The sequence below is a fragment of the Ranitomeya imitator genome, chromosome 6 (genome assembly GCF_032444005.1).
Source record: "Ranitomeya imitator isolate aRanImi1 chromosome 6, aRanImi1.pri, whole genome shotgun sequence".
NCBI lineage: Eukaryota > Metazoa > Chordata > Amphibia > Anura > Dendrobatidae > Ranitomeya > Ranitomeya imitator.
The window spans coordinates 575,629,340-575,643,316 of NC_091287.1; the positions used below are offsets into that span (position 1 = coordinate 575,629,340).

At 49.0% G+C, this 13,977-nt stretch overlaps 1 protein-coding gene across 1 annotated transcript in view; it reads right to left on the reverse strand.

Annotated features, from left to right (window-relative positions):
* Window positions 1–11,207, reverse strand: part of LOC138643271 (alanine aminotransferase 2-like) — a 61,655-nt gene extending 50,448 nt beyond the window's left edge. The window contains exons 1-2 of the mRNA XM_069732190.1: window positions 11,141–11,207; window positions 8,373–8,503 (exon numbers count right to left, since the gene is read on the reverse strand). Of these exons, the coding sequence (XP_069588291.1) occupies window positions 8,373–8,495 (123 nt within the window). The 5' untranslated portion in view covers window positions 8,496–8,503; window positions 11,141–11,207. The remainder of the gene's footprint in view (window positions 1–8,372; window positions 8,504–11,140) is intronic.
* Between the last annotated feature and the right edge of the window lie 2,770 nt (window positions 11,208–13,977).

Consider the following 13,977-nt stretch of genomic DNA (forward strand, 5'->3'; position numbering starts at 1 on the left):
CATACGCGCTGGCGCCGCTGGGCCACCTGCATGTTCTCACGTACAGCCTGCGTCAGCTCCTGTAGGCAGTCCCGGAATTCCAGCACATAGGGTACAATAGGTACCCCTTCTATGATGCCCTCCCCTTCCCAGTGTTCTAGCACTAAGTCTAGGGATCCCCTTACCCGTCTCCCGTATACCAGTTTGACTGGGGACAACCCCGTGGATTCTTGGGGCACCTCCCGATAGGCAAACAGGAGGTGAGGCAAGAATTTCTCCCAGTCCCTGTAGGTCCTGGTAAAAGTCCCAATGAGTTGTTTTAACGTCCCTTTAAAGCGTTCACACAACCCATTGGTTTGCGGGTGGTACGGGGCGCTTCTAATGGACTTTACGCCGCACAGCTTCCACAGTTGGTTGGTCACCTCTGCTGTAAACTGGGTACCCTGGTCTGAGATAATCTCCCAGGGAAATCCAAACTGTGAGAACCTGGAGCAGGGCAGCCGCCACCGTCTCTGCCAGTATGTTAGGTAACGCAACCGCCTCTGGATACCGTGTGGCATAATCTACCACTGTCAATATATACCTTTTCCCTGACGGACTGGGTTTGGCTAACGGCCCTATCAGATCGACCGCTGCTCGGCTAAATGGTTCCTCCACAATGGGGAGAGGGCGTAATTTGGCCGTGCATCAATCTCCCCTCTTGCCAATGCGCTGGCAACTGTCACAGGTCTGGCAGTATTGATGGACATCATAGGTTACCCCTGGCCAAAAGAAGTTTTGTGTCAGACGATGCCTGGTGCGACTGACACCGAAGTGCCTGGCCAAGGGTATGTCATGAGAGATTCGCAGTAACTCCTGCCTATACTTCTTGGGAGCTACCAGCTGTCGTTTTATAGTGGGGCTCGTCCCTGTGTGGTGCTGCTCTGTGATCCGGTAGAGGAGTCCCTGCTTCCATACAAACTGTTCCCCTTCCAGTACCCCTCTCCCCTCCTGTGCCTTCCCACGATATCCCTCCAATGAAGGATCCTCAAGTAACTCCCTCTTAAATTCATCTGGGGTGGCCCAAGAAATGTGTCTGGCTATGGGAATACGTGTAGGGCTGGGATGTCTTACCTGGGCCTCCTCTGAGTGCGATTCCGCCTCCGCAGCTCGAGCTTGTCTCCGGGTGGTCACAGGATATGTCTCAGCCAGAGGGGCATCCGAGAAGGCAGACAACATGGGCCCCAAGTCATTTCCCAGCAAAACGTCTGCAGGCAAATCCTCCATCAAGCCGACCTTAACAAGGCCATCCCCAACTCCCCAGTTCAGGTGAATCCTGGCAGTGGGCAGTCGATGTATAGCTCCCCCTGCTACACGGACTGCCACTGTCCGGTCCGTCTTCTCTTGGTCCCGGACGAGATGAGGCTTCACAAGGGTCAAAGTTGCTCCGGAATCTCTTAGTCCCTGCATGCGTTTCCCATTAACCCACACGACCTGTCGATGCTGTTGTCGATTATCTGCCCGGGCTGCCTGCACGGGGTCTACTTCATGCAGCACTTCCTCCATCTCTTCCACCCCTTGGTTAGTTGTAGTCCCCAATGCCGGGTCAGCTTCACCTTGGTAGCAGTGTACAGCGGCCCGGTGGAAGGTAGCTGTTCCCGCCTTTGGCCACTGGGTATGCTGAGTCCGGTTGGGACATTGTCTTTGCAGGTGGCCCATCTGATGGCAGGTGTGGCATCGCGCCCCAGGGAAACTGTGGTAGGCCGGGTTTCTAGCTGGTCCCCCTACAATCTTCGGTGGTTTGGGGCCCTCCAGGTCCATGGGCGGACCCCTAGTGACCATCTTTGATCCGGACAACTGAGGCCTCCTGGCGTCATGATGTTCATCGGCCAGACGAGCGGCTTCCTCAAGAGTCGTTGGCCGCCTGTCCCAAAGCCATTCCTGTGTCTGGGGGTTAGTCCATTAAAGAATCGTTCTAACAAGAAGAGCTGGAGGATGTCCTCCTTAGTGGTTGCTTGGCTCCCTTGTACCCACTGTAGCAGTGACCGCCATAATTTACAGGCCCATTCAGTGTGGGTATCGGTTACTCGTTTTATAAGTCCACGGAACTTTTGGCGGTATGCCTCTGGTGTCAGCGCATACCGGGCCAAGATCACTTCTTTGATCCGCTCATAGTCCATACAGTCCTCATCAGGTACCGTGCGATAGGCGTCCGCTGCCCAGCCTGTCAGCTTGCTGGCCAGAATCTGAACCCGTTCCTCCGGCTTCACTTGATGAAGGGCACACTGCCGCTCAAAGTCCTGCAGAAAGCCATCAATGTCTTCCTCTGCCTCCCCCAACTGTCGGAAGGCATTAGACTAGATCTTTTTGTGGCTTACTGGTGAAGATACCTGTGCGGAGGTTAGAGCTCCCCCTGCTCGCTGACTCTCCTCTCTCCGCTCTGCCATCTCCATCTTGGCCAGCTCCACTTTGGTCCGCTCTGCCATCTCCATATTGGTTAGCCCTATACTGGTCCGCTCGGCCATCTTTTCCTTCAGATCAGTACGCACATCAGCCATCACCTCTCGTATGATCTCTACTGCAGGGTTTGGGCCATAGAACGCCAGTCTGTTCTTTACCTCCCTCTGGAATTCAGTCTCCTCCACGTTCACATTGGGGGGCGCTGCACGGTCGTGTTCCATGATGGCTGCTATCAAATCCGCTTTTGTTTTGTTGCTGGCAATTAACCCTCGGGCTTCCACCAGATCTTTTAATGTAGTCCTCTTTAACTTCTGGTAGTTGTCTTCCATTCATTCCTTTCCTCCTGTAGAAGGGGTATCACATCCCGCTGTCTGCCACCAGTGTAACGGGGTCTACTGTGCTGTAGTACCTCTTTCAGCACCCCCCGTGTTTCAGGAGGTCCATTCTGCTTTTGCTGGATTCTGAATGAAGGACGCTGGCTAGGATTTCTTGATTACATGGGAGCATATAAAAGCTGACTGCTACTCCAGGTATTTCCAGTCTAAAAGAACACACTTTATTTTCAGCACACAGAATATATAACACAGATACACAGGACAGGCCAATAGGAAAACAGCTGGCCAGACATACATTACAATAGCCGCAGGGGGGCGGAGCCTGCTGATATTTACTGTGGGAATTACAAAGGTGGGGGAGGTCAGAAAGAGAATATCTTGTCCAGGGGCGCAGCCTGTGGACTGATGCATTTCACATGGAAACTATTACACATATATATACTGCATAACGTTCTTGGTGCTGGGGGGTTCTGTAACAGGGCCATTTTATTTCCCATCGCTGTGCCAGTCTCCTGTAGATAGATCATCCTGTCAAACTCAAAGTAATTGTGGGTGAGGATGAATTTTATAAGTTTCACCACAGAATTTTCATCAGTCCCTGCATTTTCCAGGAAGAATTTGCAGGCATTTAATCCATCCTGGTGTGGGATATTGGAGTACAAAGATTCCACATCCATGGTGGCCAGGATGGTTCCTTCTGGTAGAGGACCTATTGCTGATAGTTTATTCAATAGGTCGGTTGTGTCCTGAATGAAGCTGGGTGTATCCTTTACCAGGGGTTTAAGAATACCCTCTACCCACCCAGATACCTGCTCAGTAAGGGTGCCCACACATGAAATAATTGGTCTTCCTGGGTTTCCAGATTTGTGGATTTTGGGAAGCATGTAGAATGTCCCTGTTCTTGGACTTTCAGGTATCAGGTCATTGGTTCTTATGGATTCTTCGGGCAGACAAGATACCAACTTGTTTAGTTCCTTGTAATAATCCTGTGTAGGATCCGACTCCAATTTTTTGTAGTAGCGTGTGTCCATAAGTTGTCTGCTTGTTTCCCTCATATAGTCTGATGTGTTCATTGTGTTAATTAGTTTCTCTTTCCCATGCTATAATTAATCCCAGATGTTCCACGTGTAGACCTATTTCAAAGGAAGTCGAAGTGTCAGCTCTTCCCCAGTTATAGGTAATTTTCCCAATTCTCCATTTGCGCCATGTGAGGGGGATGTGTCTTACGGGTTTTCATTTTCTATTTGTTTGTTTCACCATGGTGTGTTGTGGAGCCATCAATCCAACAGGACAGGATCCATTGGGTTACTTACACTCCTTCCTTTTTTGACTATCTTTGTTTTAACCTTTCATCCTGTGCTGCTTAGTGACGTTAGAGATCCGGTGCCTAATATTCTGGTATGTGATCCAGGATCTTATATTGTGCAGAGATCCATTATGTTATGTTTAGTTAGGGAATGTGTTAGATCCTTTTAAATAAAATTGGATGATATCGGCAAACCACATGTAACTAAAAAACCAGCACATTTTGGCCACAAGCCTTGTTCACACCACCTTTGCCAAAATGCCTTTTTTCTTTTTAAAGGAACTAATAAATGTGAAGTGTTATCTACTTTTTCATTCTCTTTTTGTATATTGGGTTGCAGCCCTGACCTGGGCGTCTCTGTGCGGTGACCCCTTATTGCGATCCAAGTCCTGCCAGGTCTGGTGAGCCGACCTCCCTTTACATTCCCCCCCCCTTTCTATATTATGTCATATTGTGGTGGAGATCCAGTATTATTATTATTATTATTATTTATTTATATACATCATTGATTCCATGGTGCTGTACATGAGAAGGGGTTACATACAAGTTACAAATATCACATACAGTAAACAAACTAACAATGACGGACTGATACAGAGGGCGAGGACCCTGCCCTTGCGGGCTTACATTCTACAGGATTATGGGGAAGGAGACAGTAGGTTGAGGGTTGCAGGAGCTCCGGTGTTGGTGAGGCGGTAGCTCCGGTGTTGGTGAGGCGGTAGCTCCGGTGTTGGTGAGGCAGTAGCTCCGGTGTTGGTGAGGCGGTAGCTTCGGTAGTGGTGAGGAGGCAGCGGGGTCAGTGCAGGCTGTAGGCTTTCCTGAAGAGATGAGTTTTCAGGTTCCGTCTGAAGGATCCGACTGTGGTTGATAGTCGGACGTGTTGGGGCAGAGAGTTCCAGAGGATGGGGGATATTCGGGAGAAGTCTTGGAGGCGATTGGATGAGGAGTGAATAAGTGTGGAGGAGAGGAGGTCTTGGGAGGACCGGAGATCACGTGAGGGAAGATATCGAGAGATTAGTTCAGAGATATATGGAGGAGACAGGTTGTGGATGGCTTTGTAGGTCAGTATTAGCAATTTGAACTGGATACGCTGAGGGAATGGGAGCCAGTGAAGAGATTTGCAGAGGGGGGAAGCGGAGGAGTAGCGAGGAGAGAGATGGATTAGTCGGGCAGCAGAGTTAAGGATGGACTGGAGAGGTGCAAGGGTGTTAGCAGGGAGGCCACAGAAAAGGATATTGCAGTAGTCAAGGCGGGAAATGATGAGGGCGTGCACAAGCATTTTAGTAGATTGGGGGTTGAGGAAAGGACGGATCCTGGAGATATTTTTGAGCTGGAGGCGACAGGAGGTGGAAAGAGCTTGGATGTGTGGTTTGAAGGACAGGGCAGAGTCGAAGGTTACTCCGAGGCAGCGGACTTCGGGTACAGGGGAAAGCATGATGTCATTGACTGCGATAGATAGGTCAAGTAAGGAAGATTTATGTGATGGAGTTAAGATGATGAGTTCAGATTAGTAACAGTATGAGTAACAGTATCTGTTATTTCATGGTTACTGGGGCTGAAAAGTGAAGGGGGTCCATCGAGTTCTCCCTTTCTCCACCAGTTATGGTTAGATCATTTATTACCCAAACTGCCGTGTGTTGTGAGACGCCTCCAGGCCTCCAATGAATGCTGATATAGTGTCGACCATCACTACCTCTTGTGGTCGGGATTCCACAGCCTGACGGCTCTAACTTTCCTATTTAGATACTTGTTGTGAATTCTGTGGTCAAGCTCCCTCCTGTGGTCATGAGTGGTACTTCGGCTGGTTCTGTCCATGAGCTTCCTCTGGTGGATGTGAGTGGGGCTGCGGCTTCTGAGTTTCCTTCCTCAGGTGACGAGGTTAAGTCGTTAGGTGCTGCAATATTTAACTCCACCTAGTTCTTTGTTCCTGGCCTCCAGTCAATATTCCAGTATTGGTCTTGCTCTCTCCTGGATCGTTTTTGTGACCTGTATTCCCTGCATAAGCAAAGTTCTGCTTGTGTTACTTTTGTTTTTGCTATTTTTTCTGTCCAGCTTGCTATATTGGTTTGTCTTGCTTGCTGGAAGCTCTGGGACGCAGAGGGAGCACCTCCGTACCGTTAGTCGGTGCGGAGGGTCTTTTTGCGCCCTCTGTGTGGTTGTCTGTAGGTTTTTGTGCTGACCGCAAAGTTATCTTTCCTATCCTCGGTCTATTCAGTAAGTCGGGCCTCACTTTGCTAAAATCTATTTCATCTCTGTGTTTGTATTTTCATCTTTACTCACAGTCATTATATGTGGGGGGCTGCCTTTTCCTTTGGGGAATTTCTCTGAGGCAAGGTAGGCTTATTTTTCTATCTTCAGGGCTAGCTAGTTTCTCAGGCTGTACCCGAGGCGCCTAGGTCTGGTCAGGAGCGCTATACGGCTACCTCTAGTGTGGTGTGATAGGATTAGGGATTGCGGTCAGCAGAGTTCCCACATCTCAGAGCTCGTCCTATGTTATTAGTAACTATCAGGTCATTTTCAGTGCTCAGGTCCATTGTGGTTCTAGATCACCAGTTCATAACAGATACTGGAATCATCATTCCTCCACATGTAATGAATATCTCCTGATCCTTTGTATTGTGTGTGGAGATTTCTCTTATATTGTTGAGGCGATCCAGTAACTTATATTAGGAGATCCATTACCTATTATTTTGGTGAGAAATCCAGTCTCTTGCAATGTTGGAGGAGATCCAGTATCTTATATGGACAGGGCGGCCGATGGAGCGTCCAATGGGAGCTCTGCAAGGAGCGTTACTAAGAGCCAAGTGATACCATGCCAAACACCTGAGACATGGCGGCCGGTGGAGCATTCAATTGGAGCTCTGCATGGGGCGTTACTGAGAACCAAGAGTTACCATGTCATACCTCTGAGACAGGGCGGCTGGTGGAGCATCCAATGGGAGCTCTGCATGGAGTGTTACTGAGAGCCAAGAGTTACCATGTTTATACCTCTGAGATAGGGCGGCAGGTGGAGTGTCCAATGGGAACTCTGCAAGGAACATTACTAAGAGCCAAGAGCCACCATGTCATACTCCTGAGAAGGGGCGGCCGGTGGAGCGTCCAATGGAACCTCTGTATGGGGCATTACTAAGAGCCAAGAGTCACCATGCCAAACACCAGAGATGGGGTGGCTGGTGGAGCATTCAATGGGAGCTGTGCATGGGGCGTTACTGAGAGCCAAGAGTTACCATGTCATTCTACTGAGACGGGGCATGCGGTGGAGCGACAGATGGGAGCTTTGCATGGAGCGTTACTGAGCCAAGAGTCACCATGTCATACTCCTGAGACAAGGCAGCCGGTGGAGTGTCAAACGAGAGCTCTGCATAAAGCGTAACTGAGAGCCAAGAGTTAGCATGTCAAGACAGAGAGGCTGGTGGAGCGTCCAATGGGAGCTCTGCAAGGAGCGTTACTGAGAGCCAAGAGCCACCATGCCAAACACCAGAGATGGGGCGGCTGGTGGAGCGTCCAATGGGAGTTCTGCATGGGGTGTTACTGAGAGCCAAGAGTTACCACGTCATACTACTGAGACGGGGCATCTATTGGAGCGACCGATGGGAGTTCTGCATGGAGCGTTACTGAGAGCCAAGAGCCACCATGTCATACTCCTGAGATGGTATGTTGTGTTGTGAAGGAGATCCAGTATATTGTATTATGGAGGAGATCCAGTATATTATATTGTGGAGGAGATCCAGTATGTTATGTTGTGTAGATGATCTAGTATGTTGTGTTGTGGAGGAGATCAAGCATGTTGCGTTGTGTAAATGATCTAATATGTTGTATTGTAGAGGAGATCCAGTATGTTGTATTGTGGTGATCCAGTATGTTGTTTTGTGGAAGAGATCCAGTATGTTGTATTGTGGAGGAGATCCAGTATGTTGTGTTGTGGAGGAGATCCAGTATGTTGTGTTGTGTAGATGATCTAGTATGTTGTGTTGTGGAGGAGATTCTTCATGTTTTGTTGTGGCGGAGATCCAGTATGTTGTGTTGTGGAGGAGATCCAGTATGTTGTTGTGTTGTGGAGGAGATCCAGTATTTTTTGTTGTGGAGGAGATCCAGTATGTTGTGTTGTGGAGGAGATCCAGTATGTTGTGTTGTGGAAGAGATCCAGCATGTTGTGCTGTGTTGTGGAGGAGATCCAGTATGTTTTGTTGTGGAGGAGATCCAGTATGTTGTGTTGTGGAGGAGATCCAGTATGTTTCTTTGTGGAGGAGATCCAGTATGTTGTGTTGTGGAGTGGTGGGGATATTTTCTTATATTGTAAGTGTTTGTTTTACCTGTACAATTTCCCTCTGGATCTCGGAAGCACGGACCACGAGGGATCCCAGGATCGGGACCTTTGCAGCTCGAATGCTCTGATTAATTGACTCCAGAGTCAACAACTTCTTCTTGGGCATCATGTTGTGTCCTGCAAGATCCACAATGGTGAGAAAGAAACAAGATTCCGTACACCACACGCATCACAAACATCTGACTCCCCAATATTACCACACACAAAACACCCCAATGTTATCACACACCTGACGGCCCAATATTATCACACTCCTGACGGCCCAATATTATCACATACCAAACACCCCAATGTTATGACACACCTGACGGCCCAATATTATCACATACCTGACGCCTGTCCTGAATCTACACTGAGCTGGTGCATCTCTCTGCTAGTGTGACACACGCAGCAGATGTGGTTTTCCCCCACAGACACCCCCTCTTCCCACTGCCTAGAAAGCTCTCCTTCGCACTTACCTGCAGGTAATTCTAAACCCCTCATTCCCCCCTCCCGCCTGATACCAGCTATAACTGGCACAGAAACTTTCAAACCGCATGGGCCTTCCCTTTGTTCTCTTAAACTGGAATATAATCGCGCAGCTTAGGTCTGGAAGCAGAACAAATAAATTTTTGGCCCCTGCCATCAGCCAGGCCATCACCCAGTGCGTTTTCCAATTTCCTGTACCCTTGGTATCTGAGAAATGAATTACTGCTTAGTCGCGGTTCATAGCCAGGTCATGTTTGGTCTTAATAGAATGCTAGTCGTGATACAAGGTCAATGGTAATTCCATCGTCGCTATATGAGGTTGCATCCTGGAGCTACGGCGGATATGAATGTTCCATAACTCTGAGTCCCTCTGAGTAAGTAGGAGTGCATAGCTCCGCCCACTCAGTGATGTCACGACCAGAGGGCATATCTTAACCCTGCTGAGTTATGAGTCAGTCTTTGCCCAGAAAAAGAGCTAACAGCAGCTCAGCAAGCTGCTCCGATGCACTCTGATGTTCGGCCCTCCCCCAGCCACATGGTTTGCCATGATCTGAAATTATATAAGAGAACTGTAAGTGTTATTTTCAACTTTAATCCCTTTTTATTTGTAATTGTTTGTACATGCGATACTTGTCTACTTTTATAATATCTTTATTATTATTATTATTATTATTTATTGTTATAGCGCCATTTATTCCATGGCGCTTTACATGTGAGGAGGGGTATACATAATAAAAACAAGTACAATAATCTTAAACAATGCAAGTCATAACTGGTACAGGAGGAATGAGGACCCTGCCCGCGAAGGCTCACAATCTACAAAGGATGGGTGAGAATACAGTAGGTGAGGGTAGAGCTGGTCATTTCATACTTTTGTAAACACTGCCTACCTTTTTAGAGTAAAATAGATAAAATTACTAGCTTTGTCTCTCATTGCTCTATAAAGTATTGTCACGTCCTCTGAAATGAATTACGCTACTAATTGGTGTTAACTCCGGACCAGTTATTAATTATGAAATCGGAGCTGGTAGCCACGGATTTGTCCTGTGCATTTGGGAAACCTGGTAGCAACAGACGGTGTTGATAATTATCGTTCCCGCCTGTGTGGGAGTAGTTATATCACCCTCGCTGCAGTGTACCAATTAGCCAATACAAAGTAAGGCAGCCTTTCTGGTGACTAATTACCATAGGTGCAGTACCCTGTCTGACCTGACGATAAGGGGGGCGCCAGAGAGCTGCAAGCTCCAAACCGGATCTGGGAAGTGGGATATAGATAAATCCCCTTCAGAAAGAATTGGGGCAACCAAACAACCCTGGTTCATGACATATTGGTGTGAGTAATGTGATTCGTGACAACGCCCCAATGTGATCACACACCTGACACCCCAATGTTATCACACACCCAACGCCCCAATGTTATCACACACCTGATGCCTCAAAATTATCACACCCGATATCCCAATATTATCATACACACGTCACATACATCTACCACCCCCATCATCCCTACGTCACATACATCTACCACCCCATCATCCCTACGTCACATACATCTACCACCCCCATCATCCCTACGTCACATACATCTACCACCCCCATCATCCCTACGTCACATACATCTACCACCATCATCCCTACGTCACATACATCTACCACCCCCATCATCCCTACGTCACATACATCTACCACCCCCATCATCCCTACGTCACATACATCTACCACCATCATCCCTACGTCACATACATCTACCACCCCCATCATCCCTACGTCACATACATCTACCACCCCCATCATTCCTACGTCACATACATCTACCACCATCATCCCTACGTCACATACATCTACCACCATCATCCCTACGTCACATACATCTACCACCCCCATCATCCCTACGTCACATACATCTACCACCCCCATCATCCCTACGTCACATACATCTACCACCATCATCCCTACGTCACATACATCTACCACCCCCATCATCCCTACGTCACATACATCTACCACCCCCATCATTCCTACGTCACATACATCTACCACCATCATCCCTACGTCACATACATCTACCACCATCATCCCTACGTCACATACATCTACCACCCCCATCATCCCTACGTCACATACATCTACCACCCCCATCATCCCTACGTCATATACATCTACCACCACCATCATCCCTACGTCACATACATCTACCACCATCATCCCTACGTCACATACATCTACCACCCCCATCATCCCTCCCGCCTGCTGCCCCTTCTTTCCCCTGCATCCCCCCCACATTACCTGGCTTTGGGGGTCTGCTTCTGGCTGCAAAGTGATTTTTCAGATCCTGGAGGAATCTCTCCCGGAGACGTCTGGGACCCCGTGATCTGGTTATAGTGTAATCAGGGGAGGGGTCACTTATTAACTGCACAGGTCAAAGGTCGCTCAATCTTAAACTATACCAGATTTTAGGGAATTTGTCATGTGACCTCAGATGTCACCTGTGAGGCAGTGACCGGTGTTATTTACGAGGGTCGCAATGTGTCCCCCAGGATGCGCACACAAGCATATTGAGGCCGCGGGAGTGCACTGCAGGCCCAGACATAGCTGTGATTGCAATGCAAAATAAAAGTGAGTGTTGGCTTTGGGCAAGCTATTTGTCCAAGGCAGATTTAGGAAAACATGCCATGGGCTTTTATTTTTGAACCGGACTACAGGATGGCAGTGGGGCAGTCCGCTTCCTTTCCAAACAGGTCTTCCATGTGGCCGACGGCCATAAGTTCTTTGTAAAAACTCTGCAGCACGGGGTTGGGTGGGTCAGTTTGGTTTGGAAGCATACAGAGCAGAAAGCTCTCCCGAGCTGTGTGAAGCAACACAGATCCAACAGGCCTGGAACCCCTCAGCGTACACGGTGGTGCAGTTGCCCACGGCAAACGGTCCTGGTTGAGGATTATCTTGTTTCCTGGCTGCGATCCGGAGGATACTATTTTGCTTTCTGTTTGGGAGTACGCTGACTATTAAAAGAAACTGTTTTTCAACTTTCCTGGGTCACTGCCTGTGTAAGGACTGGGACTGCGTACCTGTTTTTGTCTGTTCTTGCCCTTAGTTCTGTTGGATTCGGCCCTTACACAAAATGGAGTGGCTGACCTCATGGGGGCCATCTTGTTTCCTGTCTGCTGCATATATAAAAGAACTTTGCACACTATACCTTGCTTGTGTACCTTGTACCTCACTTGCTGCCAAGCTCAAGGACTTGCAACCTGCATGTTTCTTCTATTCCTCGGGCTTTACGTACCACCGGAAAGACTCTGTTACTCTACACCTGCTCTGCACCCACCTCCGCTACGGTCTGCCCCCCCACTAGGGGCCAGCCCGGGCTCTGACCTCTGGATTCTGCTTTGCTGGACTTGTGCTCGCACCCCCGGTCTGTACTTCTAATATCTGCATATTCTTGAGAATGTTTATTGCTTGCTTATCTGTACAGCCGCAGTTTACATCAGTCATCTGAAGTTCATCTTCCTACTATATATATTTATTTTTTTTGAACTGTGATCTACCGTGTTTGTCGTCATTCTGACCCACATCATCGGTCTCCATAGAACATTAGCATAATCGTATTACAGCCTGTCTGTCACACCCCGTTGCGCTACATATGGTTAGAGAATTATTATTATTTATTTATTTATATAGCACCATTGATTCCATGGTGCTGTACATGAGACGGGGTCACATACAAATAGAATGCGGGCAGTGTGAACTGAGGCATACCCAAAGCCTGCTGCATGTCAGTTATTAGGCCTGCGACACTGCAGCCCAAGCCTGCCGACAAGATGGAGGAGCTTTTAAAGCAGCTGGTCCTCACTTAGTTGCAATTTCAGCGGCAGCCGGGGCAACTGCAGTTACAGCAGCAGCAAGGGCCACAGGAGCAGTACAATCATCATCGGCAGCATAAGGCTAATGAGCTGATCCTGCAGCAGGTTGCTGCTATGCGAGGTGCACCCTCAACAGTGACCCCAATCTGTGCTGAGGCCCGGTACAAAGTCTGCACAGCGCTGAGGAAGAGGAGTCCTGAGGACGATATGGAGGCCTTCCTCACCGTGTTCGAGTGCATATCAGAGCGGGAGAGCTTGCCGATGTCACAGTGGGCTGAAGTGGTGGCCCCCATCCTGATGGGAGATGCCCAAAAGGCCAACGTGGACCTCAGTCAGGATGATGCACTGGACTATGAGAAGCTGAGAGGTGAGATCCTTGCCCAACTGGGGGTTAATACATATGTGCGGGCTCAGTGGGTGTACCAGTGGTTCTTTGCGGAGTCTCATCCTGCCAGGTCTCAGGCTTATGACTTGCTGCAGCTGGTAAAAAATTGGCTCCAGCCTGAGACCTTAAGCCCATTCCAGATGGTAGAGAGGGTGGTGGTCGACCGGCTGGTGAGGGACCTGCCAGCAGCCATACAGCATTGGGTGGGGAAAGGGGACCCAGGCACTCTGGACCAGAGGGTTGGACTGATTGGGCGGTATACAGCCACCCAAGACTTTATTCGGGACACTGCTCCACTTTGGCTGTCACGTCAGGCACCACCAGCCCAGGAGCCATGAGTCCAGGAGTCCATGACCCTCCATAGGGACCAATCAGGACCAAGCCCGTACTGATGGGGTATCCCGAAGTGCCAGTGACAAGAGACCCAGTATCCCTAAATTGGCCCCAAGGTCTATTCGTACTGCAGCTATCAAGTGTTGGTGCCAAGGGCCTGGACATGTGGCTGACAACTGCCCCCTGACAGCTTAACCCATGGACTGCGGGTATACTCGCTGAGTATCTATATGCCCAGCCAGTCTGCACCGCAACTACAGGCACTGCCGGTAGTGAACCTCAACTGTGCTAGGTACTCATCAATGGGTACCAGATGGACGCTCTCTTGGACTCGGGGAGCTTAGTAACTCTGGTCCATGGGTCCCTTGTTGCCGGGGAAAACTTCAATGGATGGAAAGTGGGGGTGGTGTGTATCCATGGGGAACTCTGGGAGTATCTGACTGATTTCCACCCCGTTTGGAGAAATAAAACATGTGGTGGGAGTAGTGAACACCCTTCCATATAGGACTGTGTTGGGAAGAGACTTGCCTCTGTTCTGGTCTTTGTGG